Source organism: Nerophis ophidion, linkage group LG04 (genome assembly GCF_033978795.1).
Source record: "Nerophis ophidion isolate RoL-2023_Sa linkage group LG04, RoL_Noph_v1.0, whole genome shotgun sequence".
NCBI classification, from domain to species: Eukaryota; Metazoa; Chordata; class Actinopteri; order Syngnathiformes; family Syngnathidae; genus Nerophis; species Nerophis ophidion.
The window spans coordinates 78716058-78738489 of NC_084614.1; the positions used below are offsets into that span (position 1 = coordinate 78716058).

At 34.0% G+C, this 22432-nt stretch overlaps 1 protein-coding gene and 1 long non-coding RNA gene across 4 annotated transcripts in view; both read right to left on the reverse strand.

Moving 5' to 3' along the window:
- The window catches only part of LOC133551922 (class I histocompatibility antigen, F10 alpha chain-like), a 69492-nt gene extending 59981 nt beyond the window's left edge, over nt 1-9511 (reverse strand). Inside the window, exons 1-9 of one of the 3 annotated variants that reach the window (XR_009806582.1) lie at nt 9243-9507; nt 8294-8560; nt 7632-7910; nt 5868-6176; nt 5595-5702; nt 5358-5375; nt 5083-5166; nt 4972-5024; nt 4567-4860 (exon numbers count right to left, since the gene is read on the reverse strand). Coding sequence is in view for 2 of the 3 variants with exons in the window: in XM_061899127.1 (XP_061755111.1) it covers nt 4972-5024; nt 5358-5375; nt 5595-5702; nt 5868-6176; nt 7632-7910; nt 8294-8560; nt 9243-9297 (1089 nt within the window). In the remaining variant the exon portion in view is untranslated. Of the gene's footprint in view, nt 1-4566; nt 4861-4971; nt 5025-5082; nt 5167-5357; nt 5376-5594; nt 5703-5867; nt 6177-7631; nt 7911-8293; nt 8561-9242 lie in introns of those variants that run through there. The other 2 variants (XM_061899127.1, XM_061899129.1) reach the window with 2 other exon arrangements.
- A 136-nt stretch (nt 9512-9647) lies between these two features.
- Nucleotides 9648-22432, reverse strand: part of LOC133551961 (uncharacterized) — a 93931-nt gene continuing 81146 nt past the window's right edge. The window contains exon 12 of the long non-coding RNA XR_009806593.1: nt 9648-9953. This is a non-coding gene — a long non-coding RNA (uncharacterized LOC133551961). The remainder of the gene's footprint in view (nt 9954-22432) is intronic.

A 22432-nucleotide genomic window follows, 5' to 3' on the forward strand; every position in this document is an offset into this window, starting at 1 on the left:
CCTATGATTTCTGTTTATGTGAATGAAGATTGGATAGTGATCACTTCCCATTGTGCTGTATTTATTTACTTCCCACTCCACCTTTCCTGCTAACCCCTGTGACACTAGTGTTAAATCTATTGCTGTTTCTTTACCCGTGACGACATCCAACCTTGTTCCCGACCCATCATTCACACACACCAGTTCTTTTTCCTCCAAAAGTGCTTCCAATGTTTCCCCATTCCAGTCATCCCTTTCACCCCACATTGTGCTATGTGCATTAAAGTCACCACAGCAAATAATATTGCCACTCCAGTGCTCCATTATTGTTTCTAGTTGCATGGATTATAGAAGTTTAGTACTTTGTATCTTTCTTTATTATTCCATACTTCTACTCCTACTATCTCTAGTTCTTGTTTCATTTTTAATATTGAATAATGCATATCTTCCTTAATAAATATGGCACATCCTCCTCCTTGCCCATCATTCCTATCTTTACGTATCGTTATATATCCTTTTATTATAAAGTTTCATTTTGGCTTCAGCCATGTTTCTTGAATACATATTATATGTGCTTTATTTTTCATATTATTAATACATCCCTTTAATTCCTGTCCGTTTGCTATCAGACTTCTGGCATTCCACTGAACAATTAACACGGCGTTGGATTGTGGTCACATGACTCGGTCTGGTCTACTCTCTGTAGTTCACCTTGCACCTGCTCCCAGGATAGTTCTTTGAAATTTAAAAACTTTGCTGCTGCTTTGACAATTATTTTGATTTTCTCAGTCTTGTTTCTAGCCTGTTCTGTACAGTTTATTACATAAGCCAGGAATACAACTAGTTTGTCCATGGAAATTCCTGTATTTGCTGCCTCTTTTTATTTCTTGAACTATTTTCACTTCTGTCCTGTTCTGCACTTTCTTGATTTCTTCTCTTAACTGCCTCTGCGTATGTAATATTTCTTTCAACTCTGATTTGCTGTACTTCTGTTGCCTGTGTTCTTACGATGCAGCCCCCATACGCTGCTGTGTTACAACACTTGACCTGTTCATTTTCTCCACATTGTCCATATTCATGCTCTCCTCCACACCGTCCACATCTCATCTTAGCATGACACACACTACTATGTGCCCATAGCGTTGGCACTTGAAACAACGTACTGGGGGTGGCACGTAAGCTCTAACAAAGAAGCTCATGATTCTCTCTGGTAGGACCTCCTCTTCAAATTGCACTAGCACGGATTGGCTCTCAGTCTTTTCACCGTTCCTAAATGCCATCATTCTTTTCATCGTAGTGACAGTTCCTCCTTTTATTTCTCTTTTCAGATCACCTAAATTTTCTCCTCTTGGGATTCCTGTCACGACTCCTCTTGCCCCCTTTCGTTCTCCCACTTCGATTTGTTCCTTTATTATTTTGTTGCACAGTTTTTGCAATCGCATTGCTTTGTTCTTTTGCTCTCCATTTTTGCATTTAATCAACAGCCGTCCGTCCCTGAGCACCTTCGCTATCTCCACCTCTCCAATGTCCTTCTTTAATCCCTTAACCAGTGTCATCAAACTAATGTCATTCATATCTTGGTTTGATTTAAATGTATAAATTATCTTATATTCATCCACCATAACCCTTTTCCTCTTATCAACCTCTTCATGGTCTTCATGCACTCTTTTAGCACTCGCCTTTCCTTCACTCCCTCCTCTCCCCTTCTTTCCTCTCTCCCCTCTAGTCCTATCCATTTCCATACTATCCTCATACATCCCGTCACTATCCCCTTCCATCTCGATCCAGTCACAAAACAGCTTATGCTCAACCGCCAAAACAGATTTAGACACTCTCGCCGCTGCCAAATTCACTCCAAATGTTTGGTAGTTCCGCGTCTCTCCTTCCGGAAGCTTCCACCACCACTGCCCTCCTTCAGCACGCATGCGCACAAGCTTGGCTTTTAGTTCACGCTGCCATCACGCGGCGCTTTCGTTGAAAACTGTCGCAAATGGCCGATGCGCGCGGAATGGTTGGCAAGTTGAATTGTACACGTTGAAAGGACGTTAAATAGACGATGTCCCCCAATGATGAAAACAAACCAGATTTGCAACATATGGTGTGGTGGGGTCAGTTGGTTGTGATTTGGTCGGGATATGGTTGAGTGACGTCGCGACGTCATTTCAACGTCACCTCGACGTTGAACTAAGGACGGGTGCCCACTGGGTGGTTGTTTGAATCCAAATTTTGACTAAGTCGAATTTTGGCAGTAGGCTTGTAATATTTGAATGAATTAAACCAAGACCTGACCTAGCTCTAAGTTCATCAGGAGTACTGATGTTGTATAAAGCTGGGCCTGGATTTGGTTGCACATTGCCTGATAGCAGAAGTAAGAGCAATATAAAGATTTTCCATTTCATATGGCAAGGTGACCTCATGACAACATTATTTGGCTTCACAATATCAAAATGAGTAATATCAGAAGGAGAAAACCATCTGTTTAGCACAGAAATACACCATAACTGAAGCTGGTTAGAATTATTTAGCACTGACCCACATGTGGATATCAATAACCTTTGTGTAAATGCTTGAGTTTCAAAGGACCAGGTGATTGATATTGCGTTTGGTAGAGTTAAAGGTTGGTGGAGCACCTGGTCAGGTACCCCACTACAATTGCAGAAAACAAGTCCAGGAAAAATCATTAATATTAAATAGAAAGCTTTTGTCAAAGTCATTGTTAAATTGTTTTACTACCTACCCAGGTCCAATAATCAAAGTTCAGATGTCCAAGCTACAAGAGTTGGAAGACCAAGCTAAGGCTAGCAGAGGCCCAGCTTTAGTCAGTCTGAGGCTAAGATGGATCCAGGCCGTGGAAGACGGAAGGCCAAGATGAAGCCAGTCGACTCAGACTGTAGGTAGTGGAAGGCCAAGCTGAGACTAGTATAGATCCAGACTGTGGCAGATGGAAGGCCAAAATTTCAGCTAGCAAAACATCCCCCGGCTTCTGCAGGTCAGAGGCCTCCAGATTTCCAAATCCGACAAAAGCAGTCAGAAATACTACTTTTTGGAAGTAAGCCTTCATTCATCAATTGTTACGCTTAAAACTAGTGCAATTTACTTAAATCGTCTAAAAAAAGAGACTAAAACACATAGAAATTCAGACCACTTTGACAAGCAGACAAACAAAAGACAGTCCTGTCGGCCATCTTGGATTGGACATTCAACATTAACCCAATTTGGAAATCGGTCTGTCGTTATTTATATTTGTGGATTCACCTACTTTTGACGGGGGAAGAAGAAAGGCGGGTTTGCTGATTTTTGGAACGATTTTGCTTGAAAGACTCAGGTTAAAAAGGCATGAAAAAGAAATAAGGAATTAGAAATATTATACATTATGTCCCATATAAGCTCATACACGACACATTCTACAGATAGTGTATAAAAAAAACCTAAATAGTGGAATAAAAGAGGTGAAAACATGTGAAATGGAACAAAGAAAAGTTGCGTTGTTGAGTCTAATAAAGCTGCCATGCAGGTTGTTTTCTCTTTAAAGCTGTCATTGCTCAAAAATAATAATGAATCAAACTCAATGTTGTTACAAATTATTTAAACTAGTCATGGCTCCAATTACGTCACTTACAAAATTTGACTTAAGAGTATTTTTATAGGATATTTTGTGTTTATCCTACAAAAAAAAAACAGAAATGAAGAAGCTGTCACGTACTTGCATGGCTGCTCTAGTTGTGACCCCAAGATGCAGGAGACAGGAGGACGACGTGCGGGTGAGAGTCTTTTAATTCCCACAGGGAGCACAAGGAGGTGCAGGAGGGAAGTGCACAGAAGCATAAGCAGCATACAGAAAAACCAAAGTAACGTTTCACAAAACAATCCTTGAGCCCTGACTGGAGGGCGAGGCAGGCATAAATATAAGTCAGTTGTTTAAAGTAAAAGTACCAATGATTGTCACACACACACTAGGTGTGGTGAGATTTTCCTCTGCATTTGACCCATCACCCTCACCCCATGACCAGGTGTGGCCAGGCTGCCAATCAGCGACAGGTGAGGAGGGAAAAGGACTCAGGGAGACAAACAGGAAGTGGGACCAAAATAAGAGCGCCGACTAGGAGATAAACACAAACGCAAACAGACCGCGTGACACCTGACGTGACAGGTCGTCACAGAAACGAGGGATGGATCTGAAATTTATCGAGGGACTTAAGTGTTGAAAGTAAAAAATAATGTTTGACTTATTTTTATGAGTGGGGCCCGTTTGGATCCTAATAATTTCAGTGGGACAAGTTTTAATTGTCATTGCTCAAAAAAAAATTATGAATTAAAATCGATGATGTTATGAATTATTGACATATTTAAGATTGCAATTAAGTTGAGTGAAAATTATTTTGTGCTTTTGCCATAACAAAACAAGGTTTTGACAAAAATGGCGTAAATTATGAAAAAAAAAAGACTGATAAGGACGGATAAACCTGAAATTGATTTAGTGATTTAAGTGTTGAATGAAAAAATACAAACATAAATAAAAATGACCTGCTTCTACCATTTTTACGACTGAGACTCTTCCTGGTCCCCAAGAAAGCAGTGCGAGGCGAGTGGAGGAAAAACGGATTTATTGACAGAGATGTGACACAATGTGATATTGATCATAAGCAGCGGCCATTGAAAGAAAAGAAGAAATCCTCGTCATGACGTCAAGGCCATGAAACGTGCGATTTTACAGCCACCAACGTTTGATCTTGAAAGTCTTTTAACGGCCAAAGAAGAATACATGGAATAGCGTGAGGAGCAGTCGGACGAAGAACAAAGCACATCTCCATCTCATCTCCGAGTGTGATGACGTCCCTCAGCGATGGAGACATCTCCCTGTGTTCCAGTGCACAAAGCATCCTGGAGGAAGAAGACCACTCAGCACATTCCCGACAGAAGCAGGTGAATCCAAGTTGAACATCATCTTCACACAAGAACATTTGGAGGTGCAGACAGTCCATGTGAGCTTACTCAGCCTTCAGCCGCCTGCACGTTCTCGTCGAGCTCCACGCCGCCGTGGCGAGCTGCGGGACAAACGCAAACGGTGAAGGAAGAACATCCAGAAGGTGCCTCGTCACTCACATCAGATCTTTGAGGTGTGACTTGGAAACATGACGAGTCAGCACACTTGATGTCTCATTTGGCTGATCCTCATCATGAGGACTCCTGTCAAAAGTGAGATATGCCAGACTTTGTATTGCGTGTGCTCACAGGAGGGACTTTTATTGTGAAGGAGTCAGCTCCAGTTGGGCTTTTCCGGCTAAACTTGTAACAAAGGTCCACATCAGACCTCCATGTGAGTGACGCTTCACCACGGCTTTGTTTCTTGCGGCTCAAAGAAAAGATGTTTTACTTACCAGCTGGATCGTACTGGGCTGAAATGAAAGAGAAACAAGGTGAAGTGGACTTTTCCCCTCACGTCACGCCGTGTTTCTACGTGAGAGTGTGCGCTCTGTCTCTGTGGATCTTTGAGTGTTTGGCTGGAAGGCAACTAAAAGATGGCCGCACCTTTGCAGCCCGGATGAAAGCATCAACTCACGGCCTGGACCGAGTGCACCGAGAAGAAGAAGACAGAGGACATTGGCGTCCCTCACCTTGTCTGTTTCTGTGACGCCTGACCATGACCATGATGATGATGATGATGATGATGGCCGCCACAGCGAGGACCGCCGCCGTGGCAGCGAGGGCGACGCTCAAGTTGTCTGTGGAGAGCAAAAAAGCACAAGTGGAGTGACAAAGCATGAAGAGGAAACCTTCATGACTACTTTGCATGCAGACGTCAAGCGTTGTCATGGTGACATGGATCAATAATGGTGACAGGTGGACTTGTGATGGGAAACATCTCCAACTAAATGTGTCTTTCTCACCTTCATGGCTTGCGTTGCTCAGGATGCTTCTTCTCTCCAGCTTGGTGACCAAGTCCTCCTTGACGCCTGACAGCTGAAACACACATTCGTACTTGCCCTCCACGTCGGCCGTCACCTCCACTTTCAGCGCCACCGACATCTGGAAGGTTCCGTCGTGGTTGGGGAGTATCTCTCCGTGCTCCACGTCCTCGAAGATCTGCTCGCCGTCTTTCCTCCAAAACAGGTCGGCACCGTCGGGGTAGAAACCTGTCGCCATGCAGCTGACCGGAGAGGACGGCGTCTTCTGGAGCAGGAACACCTCTGGAAGCTCTGCACAGGAAGTGATGTCACGTGTGAACACAGGACAACGTGGGGAGAAGGTGTGGATGGAGAGAAGGTGTGGATGGAGGTAAAGATGAGGAGAAGGTGTGGATGGAGAGAAGGTGTGGATGGAGGTAAAGATGAGGAGAAGGTGTGGATGGAGAGAAGGTGTGGATGGAGGTAAAGATGAGGAGAAGGTGTGGATGGAGAGAAGGTGTGGATGGAGGTAAATATGGAGAGAAGGTGTGGATGGAGGTAAAAATGAGGAGAAGGTGTGGATGGAGAGAAGGTGTGGATGGAGGTAAAGATGAGAAGGTGTGGATGGAGAGAATATGGAGAAAAGGTGTGGATGGAGACAAAGATAGAGAGAAGGTGGGGATGGAGGTAAAGATGGAGAGAAGAAGAGAATGGAAGTAAAGATGGAGAGGTGTGGATGGAGGCAAAGATGGAGAGAAGGTGTGGATTAAAGTAAAGATGGAGAGAATGTAATAACGGAGGTAAAGATGGAGAGAAAGTGAGAACGGAGGTAAATATGGAGATAACGTGTGGATGGAGGTAAAGATGGAGAAAAGATGAGAACAGAGGTAAAGATGGAGTGAAGGTGTCGATGGAAAGAAGGTGTCAATGGAGGTAAAGATGGAGAAAATGGAGGTACAGAGAGAAGGTGTGGATGAAGGTAAAGATGGAGAGAAGATGAGAACGGAGGTAAGGATGGAGAGAAGATGAGAACAGAGGTAAAGATTGAGAGAAGATGAGGGTGGAAGTAAAGATAGAGAGAAGGAGAGAACGGAGGTAAATATGGAGATGAGGTGTGGATGGAGGTAAAGATGGAGAGAAGTTGAGAATGAGATAAAGATGGAAAGTAAGAGTGCACAGCAGTAAAGATGGAGAGAACATGAGGATGGAGGTAAAGATGGAGGGAAAAGGAGAGAACAGAGGTAAAGATGGAGAGAAGGTGAGAATGAGGTAAAGATGGAGAAAAGGAGAGAATGAGGTAAAGATGGAGAGTAAGAGTGGACGGAGGTAAAAATGGAGAGAAGGTAAGAATGAGGTAAAGATGGAGAGAAGGTAAGAATGAGGTAAAGATGGAGAGAAGGAGTAGATGGAGGTAAAGATGGAGAGAAGGAGTAGATGGAGGTAAAGATGGAGAGAAGATGAGAACACAGGTTAAGATGGAGAGAATGTGAGAATGGAGGTAAAGATGGATAGAAGGTGAGGATGGAGGTGAAGATGGAGAGAAGGAGAGAAGGATGTGAAGATGGAGAGAAGGTTAGATTGGAGGTAAAGTTGGAGAAGAAGGGAAAATGGAGGTAAAGATGGAGAGAAGGTGACAACGGAGGTAAAGATGGAGAGAAGGTGAGAGAAAGATAGAAGAGTACAAAGAGACAGGGTGTAATGTCAGTAATGTTCCTATAGGGGGAGTGCTAACAAGTTAAAAGGTGAAAGTACATGTTGTGTTTCTACCTGTTCTCATTAGGACCTCCTTCCCATTGTTCACATGCTTCTTCAAGTAAGAAGGACATATCTCAGTGTAGTAAAACTTATAGTATTCTAGTATATGTTTGTCCTGGTCCCACTTGAGTTTGCTGGGGAAAGCTTGTTGTTTTGCTGCAGTAAATGTCCATGTCTTCATGTCCAACGATATGAAATCTTCTCCATCATAACCTTCCTGACGCCAACCTTTAACTTCATCAGTCTCATCATTCCATTCACATCCAGTCATCCTCTGGAGAATGTGAACACCTGAGACACACACAGTGTTGTAAAGCAGAGTGACACACACACACACACACACACACACACACACACACACACACACACACACACACACACACACACACACACACACACACACACACACACACACACACACACACACACACACACACACACACACACACACACACACACACACACACACACACACACACACACACACACACACACACACACACACACACACACACACACACACACACACACACACACACACACACACACAGTATTAGTGTAGGTTATTATGGGATGGACAGAGACAAGTATCAGTGCAGTAATGTGTGTTTACTACAGTATAAAAAGAGTACATCAAATACATTTAAGTAGTAGAAAGTTCAACATAAACAAACCTCCAGTTTGGTTGAAACGCTTCTTACGAACTTCAAGGTTGTGTTTGCCAGTCAACTCATTACCAACACTGATCTCTGTTTCTCTCTGCCAGTATTTTGGATCCTCTGCTGTGATTTTGTTCATCCAGTCCTGTTTGGCTTCTGCTTTCCTGCTGTTGCTGTCATAGTGAGAAATCTGAACTCCATCAACATAACCAACACTCACATACTCTGGGAAGTTTGGAACTTGAGAGGACGCAGTGTGGAAATACTGCAGCGTGTGAATCACTGTAAGAAGAAAACAACAACAGGATGACTTTTTATTATTTTGTTTCATGTTCAACAATCTTGCACTGTGAATATTTTAGCTCCTTCCGTCTTCAGTCGGGTCTTAAAGTGAACATCAAACACTGCTAGATATCACAGTCAAGACTCACATGTTCTATGACAAATACAACACATTAATAATATTACTAACATCTGTTGACGGTTTGAACATTTTGAAAATAAACATATATTTTCTACAATGGAGGCTGAATAAAAAGTACAACAGAGTTGAACACAACCTGTTCTGCCCATTTGATGTCGACTCTTACTGACATCTTGTGGCGGGGTGATGTTACTACACTTGATTAGTTTCTGACACTTCCGTGTTTGAAGATTTGTGTTCGTTCTTACAAGCCTTGGAAAAAATAAGTCTTTGAACAAGAAACACTAAAGTCAAAACAAATAAAGAGCTTAAATTGATTTATCTGCTTCTGTAACCTTATTGGAACATTTTGAATTTTTACTAGGAAAAAGGGAAAACAATAAAATATGTTTAAAAAGAACCAGGATTAAGTAATAAAGGGCTTAAATAATACAACAATAATTTAATTAATAAGTAACAGAAACTCTCAGAAGTCAAATAAGTGAAGGCGCAAAGAGGATTTATGAGTAAAATATTAATAAACTTATAAAAAGGACTTACCAGGCGTCACGCTGTGCATTTGCACGACCAGAAGAAAGAATAAAAACAAGTTCATGATGTCAGCGCGAAACAAAAAGATGTTTGCCACTTTTAATCCCGCAGAGAAAGACAAAAGTAACGAACACTAGCTTGACTCGCAAACAGGAAAAATGAACCAGGAACTGTCGCGGCTCTTTTTATAATACTCCACCTGAGCCAATGAGGAGTCAGCATTCCGTGACGTCACAGTTAGGAGAGAAAACGAAACGCTATTCTGCACAGAAAAGTGGCAGCAGTCAACTGACAAGAAGTCTTCTACTGGACTCACTAGAGAGCGCCCCTTGTGGCCACGTCAGGTAAATGCTTGTGTGGCTTTTCTGGGAAATCACGTGACTTGACAACAAAAAGGTGTGTCAAGTTGGCCGCCAAACTTGGAAAGAAAAGAAAGAAAGAGGAATGAAGGTGAGATTGAGAGTTAAAAGTAATGACAGGGCTGGAACATCCGATCAGTGATCGTATTGTAGTCCTCTCAAGAAAGCATCAATACAAATAATGATTGATAGACATAAAGTCGCTACACCGCAGGACATCCTCACTTCTTTTTATTTCACGTCTTAACTTTCACCTCCGTTATGTCTCCCAAGCGTGAGGCGTCCCTGCTGGGGTAACGGGACACGCATCTGCCTCGCATGGGTTCGATTCCCGGCCAGGGTTGCATCAGGAAGTTTCATCCTGAGTAAAAAAGTCAGCAGAAAGCCTTCATGAGATGGACTCGCTGTGGCCAAAGTGCTGAACGTGGGGGAAAAGTGTGAGGCAGACGCTTCTGCTGGCAGAATATCAAAGAAAGTGAAAGTAAAAGTAGACACGGTAAAGCCAAACATTAAACTCGATGGTGATCATTTTTATTTTTATTTTGTCGTACCTGTCAAAGGTGAACACACTTATCCACGTAGGTGAGTAGTAACGAGTTACATTTACTTAGATAAGAAACACAACTTTTACTTTGCTATATAACATATTCAATATATGTATAAAAATATACATTTAGGCCTCCACTCAGGCTTCATCCCAGGGACCCCAAAGGATTTTGGTCAAAAAAATATTTAAAATGTGTCATCATTTTGTATTATTATTATTCCAGGTTTATCAATCAATGTATTTTATTTCGGCAATCTTCACATAAAACAAAGAACAACAACAAAAAAAGAAAAAAACACTCATTTGAGCAATGATTGAGCCGAAAGGGTGTAGGTTGAAGCAACGCTTACATAAACCTACCCCATCACAACAAGAACAAGGTTCAAAATATATAAAATCTAAAACATGCTTCACTTATATTACTTTTTTTTTAAACAATATATAAGCAACATATATGTAGCACACGTCTCATATACACAGTTTAACATTTAAATCAAACATATACATTTGTACACTTATATATATATATATATATATATATATTATATATACACAATTTATTTAAATTCCATATAAAGTGGTAATATATACATTTTAATATAACCTATATGTATAATTATGAAATCATAAATTGTATTTATATACATATTATATATTATTGTCTTTCTAAAACAATGTTTGCTCTTCTTTCTTATACTTACTCATGATAAATGATTTAAAAAGCTTTTTAAACTGGTTTATGTTGGTGTTGTGTTTTATTTCATCCTTTAAACAGTTCCATATTTTAACCCCTGCTATTGTTATACTCATTTGTTTCTGCGTTGTTCTACAATATTGGATCTTAAAAAGTAGTTCTCCTCTTAAATTATAATTCCCTTCTCTTTGTAAAAAATCTTCTGTAACCCTGTTGGAAGTCAATCTTTACTTGCTTTATAAATCATTTGGGCAGTCTTGAGTTGGATGAGATCTGGTAGTTTTAAATCAAATGTTTTTATAAATAATCCATTAGTGTGTTCTCGGGGTCCTGTGTTATGTATCAGTCTGATGGCCCTTTTTGGCATTATGAATAGTGGTTGGATGTTCGTCCTGTATGTATTTCCCCAAACTTCTAGACAGTAACTCAAATATGGTAAAACAAGTGTTCAATAAAGAGTGTGTAATGTTTTTTGATGAAGAATGTGCCTTGTTTTACCCAGGACAGCAATACTTCTCGCCAACTTCCCTTTGATGTATGTAATGTGTGACTTCCCTTTGATGTATGTAATGTGTGACTTCCAGCAGATCCTGTGGTCCAAGATCACACCCAAAAATTTGATTTTGTTTACTCTTTCTATACTTACATTGTCTATATATAACTTTACATCTATATCATTTCTCTTATTTCCAAATAACATAAAGTTAGTTTTATTTAGGTTTAATGATAATTTATTAGCATCAACCCATTTTTTTAGTTTACACATCTCCATGGTGACGGTCCTCAGGAGCTGCTGCAAGTCCACATCAGAACAGAGTACATTGGTGTCATCCGCCAATAACACATATTTAAGGTTTTCAGTTACTTTACAAATATCATTTATATACATGATGAACATCTTGGGCCCTAAGACTGACCCCTGTGGTACCCCACATTTAATATTTAACCAACATGATTTTTTTTGTGATATCTGTACAAACTGCTTTCTATCAGATAAATAACTTTTGATCCATTCCAGAACAATACTCCTAAAACCATATTTTTCCATTTTTCTAATAAGAATACTATGGTCTACTGTATCAAAAGCCTTCTTAAGATCTAAGAATACTCCTATTGTATATTTATTTTTATCAATACTATCAGTTATTTCTTCAATTAAATCAATTGATCGATTATTCCTGAAACCATACTGCCTATCTGTTAATAATTCATTTTTTTCTACAAAGCCATCGAATCTATTTATAAATATTTTTTCTAATATTTTGGAGAACTGTGGTAATATTGAGATTGGTCTGTAGTTTGTGAATAAGTGTCCGTCTCCCGCTTTGTGAATAGGAACAATTTTTGCAATTTTCATTAGTTGAGGAAATACTCCCATTTCAAATGAAAGGTTAAATAGATACACTAATGGAGCACTAATTCCATCTATCACATACTTTAAAGTTTGCATGTCTATATCATCCACATCTTTGCTTGTTTTGTTCTTAAAACTTTTGACTATGTCCCTGATTTCTCTTTCTACTACTAGTTTTAAAAACATTGTTTTAGGGTTTGGGTCGATATAATCTGCTGCATCTATTTTTGTCCCTTCTACCTTTATCTCTTCTGCTAGTTTCGGTCCAATATTTATAAAATAATCATTAAATGTATTTACTATCACCTCCTTATCCTTAATCATGTTGTTATTTTCCACAAAGTATGGTGGGTATTGATTATCATCAGTTTTATTTCTAATAATACCATTTAATATTTTCCATACACCTCTTATATTATTCTTGTTATATTCCAGTTTATTTATATAGTAATCTTTTTTACACATTCTGATTATATTGATTAGTTTATTTTTATATTTTTTATATTTATTTTCATTTACTAAAGTTCTATTTTTTATAAATTCCTTATATAAAATATTCTTTTTTTTACAGGCATTTTGGAGTTTAAATCTGTAGATCAACATTAGGTCTATCTGTCAATATAACCTTTTCAAAGATTTAAGTTGTATGCCCTTTTTGTCAAAGAAAACCCTGTTTTGTTATGGAAAAAAACACAAAATATGCAATAGTTTCCCCCAATAGAATTTTAAAGTGGAATAATTTAGAGTATATAATAATTGGAGGCTTAAAAATTTCAACGCATCAATCAATCAATCAATGTTTATTTATATAGCCCTAAATCACAAATGTCTCAAAGGACTGTACAAACCACTACGACTACGACATCCTCGGAAGAACCCACATAAGAGCAAGGAAAACTCACACCCAGTGGGACGCCAGTGACAATGACTATGAGAAACCTTGGAGAGGACCTCAAATGTGGGCAACCCCTCCCCCCTCCCCTCTAGGGGACCAAAAGCAATGGATGTCGAGCGGGTCTAACATGATACTGTGAAAGTTCAATCCATAGTGGCTCCAACACAGCCGCGGGAGTTCAGTTCAAAGCGGATCCAAGACTGCAGCGAGAGTCCCGTCCACAGGAAACCATCCCAAGCGAGGCGGATCAGCAGCGTAGAGATGTCCCCAACCGATACACAGGTGAGCGGTCCATCCTGGGTCTCGACTCTGGACAGCCAGTATTTCATCCATGGTCATCGGACCGGACCCCCTCCACAAGGGGGGGGATGACCCTCATTAACTAATAACGTTTTGGGAGACAATGATCTGATGTTTGGAAAACCCAATATTATAGGTAGTGGGCGGTTTTAAAGAGTTGTTGATAAAATTATCCGTAGTAGCAATATTAATAATGTTGCGTTTATTATGCGCAGTGCACTTAAAATAATTACGACCATATCTAGGAATTGATATGACGGGAATTTTCAGATTGTCTACTTGGTGCTGCGATAAACTGAACGCATCATAATTTGCCACCTCAGTAGAACGCATGTCTAACTCTGACGTAGTCATAGTCATAGCAGAAAAACTATTATGTGAGTTGTGTATTGTTCTAAGAAAATTGCTATGTGTACAGGGATTATCCAGCCTGGCGCTGGCTAGTTCTAACTTAACTGACTCCATACCCAGTCTAGCAGGCTCTGTAATTGCCTGTGACCGGGCTTGCACTAGTGCAGTTAGTCAAATGTGGCTCAATGCGAAATCTATGTTCCGAGATTAGAGGATAGCGCCTTTCTGGTTAGGGTGAAGGCCGTCTCTCCTCAGCAAGCCAGGTTTGCCCCAGAAAGAGGGCCAATTATCAATAAACGTAAATCCCTGTTGTCTACAGAAGCTATCCAGCCACTTGTTAAGAGAGACTAATCTGCTATATCTCTCATCATTGCCTCTCCCAGGCAGGGGGCCAGAGACAATTACTCGATGCCTGGACATCTTTCTAGCGAGATTACAAGCCCTGGTTATGTTTCTCTTTGTAATCTCTGATTGTCTCATCCTAACGTCATTGGAGCCAACGTGTACAACTATGTTCACATAACTAGTGGTGCGGTTAGCCATTCGTACGTGTTTACTAGGCCTGTTGCGAGTCAGCTCCCTAAGATTAGCTTCAAGTAGCTAAGTATTTATTTGGATTTTGACAAAAAAAAAGTTGAATATTGGACAATATTTTTTCCCTATCAAACAAAAATAAAACAAAAAAAATAATGCAGACATTTAAGTATTTATTTGGATTTTGACAAAAAAAAAAGTTGAATATTGGACAATATTTTTTCCCTATCAAACAAAAAAAACAAAAAACTAATGCAGAAATTTAAGTATTTATTTGGATTTTGACAGAAAAAAAGTTGAATATTGGACAATATTTTTTCCCTATCAAACAAAAAAAAACAAAAAAAATAATGCAGACATTTAAGTATTTATTTGGATTTTGACCAAAAAAAAGTGGAATATTGGACAATATTTTTTCCCTATCAAACAAAAAAAAAGAAAAAAAATAATGCAGACATTTAAGTATTTATTTGGATTTTGACAAAAAAAAAGTTGAATATTGGACAATATTTTTTCCCTATCAAACAAAAAAAATACAAAAAATAATGCAGACATTTAAGTATTTATTTGGATTTTGACCAAAAAAAAGTTGAATATTGGACAATATTTTTCCCCTGTCAAACTAGAAAAAAAAAACAAATGCTGATATTTAAGTATTTATTTGGATTTTGACTAAAGTTGAATATTGGACAATATTTTTTCCCTGTCAAACTAGAAAAAAAAAACCTAATGCAGATATTTAAATATTTATTTGGATTTTGACTAAAAAAAAGTTGAATATTGGACAATATTTTTCCCTATCAAACAAAAAAAAACAAAAAAAATAATGCAGACATTTAAGTATTTATTTGGATTTTGACTAAAGTTGAATATTGGACAATATTTTTTTCCCTGTCAAACCAGACAAAAAAACCTAATGCAGACATTTAAGTATTTATTTGGATTTTGAAAAAAAAGCTGAATATTGGACAATATTTTTTCCCTATCAAACAAAAAAAAAGAAAAAAAATAATGCAGACATTTAAGTATTTATTTGGATTTTGACCCAAAAAAGTTAAATATTGGACAATATTTTTTCTCTATCAAACAAAAAAAAAAGAAAAAAAATAATGCAGACATTTAAGTATTTATTTGGATTTTGACCAAAAAAAAATTGAATATTGGACAATATTTTTCCCTTGTCAAACTAGAAAAAAAAACCTAATGCAGATATTTAAGTATTTATTTGGATTTTGACTAAAAAAGTTGAATATTGGACAATATTTTTTCCCTATCAAACAAAAAAAAAGAAAAAAAATAATGCAGACATTTAAGTATTTATTTGGATTTTGACAAAAAAAAAGTTGAATATTGGACAATATTTTTTCCCTATCAAACAAAAAAAATACAAAAAATAATGCAGATATTTAAGTATTTATTTGGATTTTGACCAAAAAAAAGTTGAATATTGGACAATATTTTTCCCCTGTCAAACTAGAAAAAAAAAACAAATGCTGATATTTAAGTATTTATTTGGATTTTGACTAAAGTTGAATATTGGACAATATTTTTTCCCTGTCAAACTAGAAAAAAACAAACCTAATGCAGATATTTAAATATTTATTTGGATTTTGACTAAAAAAAAGTTGAATATTGGACAATATTTTTCCCTATCAAACAAAAAAAAACAAAAAAAATAATGCAGACATTTAAGTATTTATTTGGATTTTGACTAAAGTTGAATATTGGACAATATTTTTCCCTGTCAAACTAGAAAAAAAAAACCTAAAGCAGATATTTAAGTATTTATTTGGATTTTGACTAAAAAAGTTGAATATTGGACAATATTTTTTCCCTATCAAACAAAAAGGAAAATAAAAAAAATAATGCAGACATTTAAGTATTTATTTGGATTTTGACCAAAAAAAAGTTGAATATTGGACAATATTTTTCCCTGTCAAACTAGAAAAAAAACCCAAATGCAGATATTTAAGTATTTATTTGGATTTTGACTAAAGTTGAATATTGGACAATATTTTTTCCCTGTCAAACTAGAAAAAAAACAACTAATGCAGATATTTAAATGTTTATTTGGATTTTGACTAAAAAAGTTGAATATTGGACAATATTTTTTCACTATCAAACAAAAAAAAAGAAAAAAAATAATGCAGACATTTAAGTATTTATTTGGATTTTGACAAAAAAAAAGTTGAATATCGGACAATATTTTTCCCTGTCAAACTAGAAAAAAAAAACCTAATGCAGATATTTAAGTATTTATTTGGATTTTGACTAAAAAAGTTGAATATTGGACAATATTTTTTCCCTGTCAAACTAGAAAAAAAAAACCTAATGCAGATATTTAAGTATTTATTTGGATTTTGACTAAAGTTGAATATTGGACAATATTTTTTCCCTGTCAAACTAGAAAAAAAAAACCTAATGCAGATATTTAAGTATTTATTTGGATTTTGACTAAAAAAGTTGAATATTGGACAATATTTTTTCCCTATCAAACAAAAAAAAACAAAAAAAAATAATGCAGACATTTAAGTATTTATTTGGATTTTGACTAAAAAAGTTGAATATTGGACAATATTTTTTCCCTATCAAACAAAAAAAAACAAAAAAAAAATAATGCAGACATTTAAGTATTTATTTGGATTTTGACAAAAAAAGTTGAATATTGGACAACATTTTTTCCCTGTCTAACTAAAAAAAACAAAAAAAAACCTAATGCAGACATTTAAGTATTTATTTGGATTTGGACAAAAAAAAAAAGTAAAATATTGGACAATATTTTGTTTCCACTGTCAAACTACAAAAAAACAAAAAACTAATGCAGATATTTAAATATTTATTTGGATTGTGACAAAAAAAAGTTCAGTGTTGGAAGATATTTTTTTCCCTGTCAAAATAGAAAAAAAAACCTAATGCAGATATTTAAATATTTATTTGGATTTTGACTAAAAAAGTTGAATATTGGACAATATTTTTTCCCTATCAAACAAAAAAAAAGAAAAAAAAATAATGCAGACATTTAAGTATTTATTTGGATTTTGACTAAAAAAGTTGAATATTGGACAATATTGTTTCCCTGTCAAACTAGAAAAAAAAAACCTAATGCAGATATTTAAATATTTATTTGGATTTTGACTAAAAAAGTTGAATATTGGACAATATTTTTTCCCTGTCAAACTAGAAAAAAAAAACCTAATGCAGATATTTAAATATTTATTTGGATTTTGACTAAAAAAGTTGAATATTGGACAATATTTTTTCCCTGTCAAACAAAAAAAAGAAAAAAAATAATGCAGACATTTAAGTATTTATTTGGATTTTGACCCAAAAAAAGTTGAATATTGGACAATATTTTTTCCCTGTCAAACTAGAAAAAAAAAACCTAATGCAGATATTTAAATATTTATTTGGATTTTGACTAAAAAAGTTGAATATTGGACAATATTTTTTCCCTGTCAAACTAGAAAAAAAAAACCTAATGCAGAAATTTAAGTATTTATTTGGATTTTGACAAAAAAAAAGTTGAATATTGGACAATATTTTTCCCCTGTCAAACTAGAAAAAACCCCCAAATGCTGATATTTAAGTATTTATTTGGATTTTGACTAAAGTTGAATATTGGACAATATTTTTTCCCTATCAAACAAAAAAAAAGAAAAAAAATAATGCAGACATTTAAGTATTTATTTGAATTTTGACCAAAAAAAAGTTGACTATTGGACGATATTTTTCCCTGTCACACTAAAAAAAAAAAAAACCCTAATGCAGATATTTAAGTATTTATTTGGATTTTGACCAAAAAAAAGTTGAATATTGGACAATATTTTTCCCTGTCAAACTAGAAAAAAAAACCAAATGCTGATATTTAAGTATTTATTTGGATTTTGACTAAAGTTGAATATTGGACAATATTTTTCCCTGTCAAACTAGAAAAAAAAAACCTAATGCAGATATTTAAGTATTTATTTGGATTTTGACTAAAAAAGTTGAATATTGGACAATATTTTTTCCCTATCAAACAAAAAAAAAGTAAAAAAATAATGCAGACATTTAAGTATTTATTTGGATTTTGACCAAAAAAAAGTTGAATATTGGACAATATTTTTCCCTGTCAAACTATAAAAAAAAAAAAAACCCTAATGCAGACATTTAAGTATTTATTTGGATTTTGACAAAAAAAAAGTTGAATATTGGACAATATTTTTCCCTATCAAACAAAAAAAACAAAAAAAATAATGCAGACATTTAAGTATTTATTTGGATTTTGACCAAAAAAAAGTGGAATATTGGACAATTTTTTTTCCCTGTCAAACTAGAAAAAAAAACCTAATGCAGACATTTAAGTATTTATTTGGATTTTGACTAAAAAAGTTGAATATTGGACAATATTTTTTCCCTATCAAACAAAAAAAAAGAAAAAAAATAATGCAGACATTTAAGTATTTATTTGGATTTTGACAAAAAAAAAGTTGAATATTGGACAATATTTTTTCCCTATCAAACAAAAAAAATACAAAAATAATGCAGACATTTAAGTATTTATTTGGATTTGACCAAAAAAAAGTTGAATATTGGACAATATTTTTCCCCTGTCAAACTAGAAAAAAAAAACAAATGCTGATATTTAAGTATTTATTTGGATTTTGACTAAAGTTGAATATTGGACAATATTTTTTCCCTGTCAAACTAGAAAAAAAAAACCTAATGCAGATATTTAAATATTTATTTGGATTTTGACTAAAAAAAAGTTGAATATTGGACAATATTTTTCCCTATCAAACAAAAAAAAACAAAAAAAATAATGCAGACATTTAAGTATTTATTTGGATTTTGACTAAAGTTGAATATTGGACAATATTTTTTCCCTATCAAACAAAAAGGAAAATAAAAAAAATAATGCAGACATTTAAGTATTTATTTGGATTTTGACTAAAGTTGAATATTGGACAATATTTTTTCCCTGTCAAACTAGAAAAAAAAAACCTAATGCAGATATTTAAATATTTATTTGGATTTTGACTAAAAAAAAGTTGAATATTGGACAATATTTTTCCCTATCAAACAAAAAAAAACAAAAAAAATAATGCAGACATTTAAGTATTTATTTGGATTTTGACTAAAGTTGAATATTGGACAATATTTTTTCCCTATCAAACAAAAAGGAAAATAAAAAAAATAATGCAGACATTTAAGTATTTATTTGGATTTTGACTAAAGTTGAATATTGGACAATATTTTTTCCCTGTCAAACTAGAAAAAAAAAACCTAATGCAGATATTTAAATATTTATTTGGATTTTGACTAAAAAAAAGTTGAATATTGGACAATATTTTTCCCTGTCAAACTAAAAAAAAAAAAAACCCTAATGCAGACATTTAAGTATTTATTTGGATTTTGACAAAAAAAAAGTTGAATATTGGACAATATTTTTCCCTGTCAAACTAGAAAAAAAAAACAAATGCTGATATTTAAGTATTTATTTGGATTTTGACTAAAGTTGAATATTGGACAATATTTTTTCCCTATCAAACAAAAAAAAAGAAAAAAAATAATGCAGACATTTAAGTATTTATTTGGATTTTGACCAAAAAAAATTTGAATATTGGACAATATTTTTCCCTGTCAAACTAGAAAAAAAAAACAAATGCTGATATTTAAGTATTTATTTGGATTTTGACTAAAGTTGAATATTGGACAATATTTTTTCCCTGTCAAACTAGAAAAAAAAAACCTAATGCAGATATTTAAATATTTATTTGGATTTTGACTAAAAAAAAGTTGAATATTGGACAATATTTTTTCCCTATCAAACAAAAAAAAAGAAAAAAAATAATGCAGACATTTAAGTATTTATTTGGATTTTGACAAAAAAAAAGTTGAATATTGGACAATATTTTTCCCTGTCAAACTAGAAAAAAAAAACCTAATGCAGATATTTAAGTATTTATTTGGATTTTGACTAAAAAAGTTGAATATTGGACAATATTTTTTCACTATCAAACAAAAAAAAAGAAAAAAAAGAATGCAGACATTTAAGTATTTATTTGGATTTTGACAAAAAAAAAGTTGAATATTGGACAATATTTTTCCCTGTCAAACTAGAAAAAAACCCCAAATGCTGATATTTAAGTATTTATTTGGATTTTGACTAAAGTTGAATATTGGACAATATTTTTTCCCTGTCAAACTAGAAAAAAAAAACCTAATGCAGACATTTAAGTATTTATTTGGATTTTGACCAAAAAAAATTTGAATATTGGACAATATTTTTCCCTGTCAAACTAAAAAAAAAAAAAAAAACCTAATGCAGATATTTAAGTATTTATTTGGATTTTGACTAAAAAAGTTGAATATTGGACAATATTTTTTCCCTGTCAAACTAGAAAAAAAAACCTAATGCAGATATTTAAGTATTTATTTGGATTTTGACAGAAAAAAAAGTTAAATATTGGACAATATTTTGTTTCCCCTGTCAAATTACAAAAAAAAACAAAACTAATGCAGGTATTTAAATATTTATTTGGATTTTGACCAAAAAAGTTGAATATTGGAAAATATTTTTTTCCCCAGTCAAAATAGAAAAAAAAAACCTAATGCAGATATTTAAGTATTTATTTGGATTTTGACTAAAAAAGTTGACTATTGGACAACATTTTTTTCCCTGTCAAACTAGACAAAAAAAACCTAATGCAGATATTTAAGTATTTATTTGGATTTTGAAAAAAAAAGTTGAATATTGGACAATATTTTTTCCCTATCAAACAAAAAAAAATAATAATAATAATGCAGACATTTAAGTATTTATTTGGATTTTGACTAAAAAAGTTGAATATTGGACAATATTTTTTCCCTATCAAACAAAAAAAAAGAAAAAAAATAATGCAGACATTTAAGTATTTATTTGGATTTTGACCAAAAAAAAGTTGAATATTGGACAATATTTTTCCCTGTCAAACTAGAAAAAAAAACACAAATGCTGATATTTAAGTATTTATTTGGATTTTGACTAAAGTTGAATATTGGACAATATTTTTTCCCTATCAAACAAAAAAAAAGAAAAAAAATAATGCAGACATTTAAGTATTTATTTGGATTTTGACCAAAAAAAATTTGAATATTGGACAATATTTTTCCCTGTCAAACTAAAAAAAAAAAAAAAACCTAATGCAGATATTTAAGTATTTATTTGGATTTTGACTAAAAAAGTTGAATATTGGACAATATTTTTTCCCTGTCAAACTAGAAAAAAAAACCTAATGCAGATATTTAAGTATTTATTTGGATTTTGACAGAAAAAAAAGTTAAATATTGGACAATATTTTGTTTCCCCTGTCAAATTACAAAAAAAAACAAAACTAATGCAGGTATTTAAATATTTATTTGGATTTTGACAAAAAAAGTTGAATATTGGAAGATATTTTTTTCCCCAGTCAAAATAGAAAAAAAAAACCTAATGCAGATATTTAAGTATTTATTTGGATTTTGACTAAAAAAGTTGACTATTGGACAACATTTTTTTCCCTGTCAAACTAGACAAAAAAAACCTAATGCAGATATTTAAGTATTTATTTGGATTTTGAAAAAAAAAGTTGAATATTGGACAATATTTTTTCCCTATCAAACAAAAAAAAAAAATAATAATAATGCAGACATTTAAGTATTTATTTGGATTTTGACTAAAAAAGTTGAATATTGGACAATATTTTTTCCCTATCAAACAAAAAAAAAGAAAAAAAATAATGCAGACATTTAAGTATTTATTTGGATTTTGACCAAAAAAAAGTTGAATATTGGACAATACTTTTCCCTGTCAAACTAGAAAAAAAAACACAAATGCTGATATTTAAGTATTTATTTGGATTTTGACTAAAGTTGAATATTGGACAATATTTTTTCCCTATCAAACAAAAAAAAAGAAAAAAAAGAATGCAGACATTTAAGTATTTATTTGGATTTTGACCCAAAAAAAGTTGAATATTGGACAATATTTTTCCCTTGTCAAACTAGAAAAAAAAACCTAATGCAGATATTTAAATATTTATTTGGATTTTGACTAAAAAAGTTGAATATTGGACAATATTTTTTCCCTATCAAACAATAAAAAATAATGTAGACATTTAAGTATTTATTTGGATTTTGACCCAAAAAAAGTTGAATATTGGACA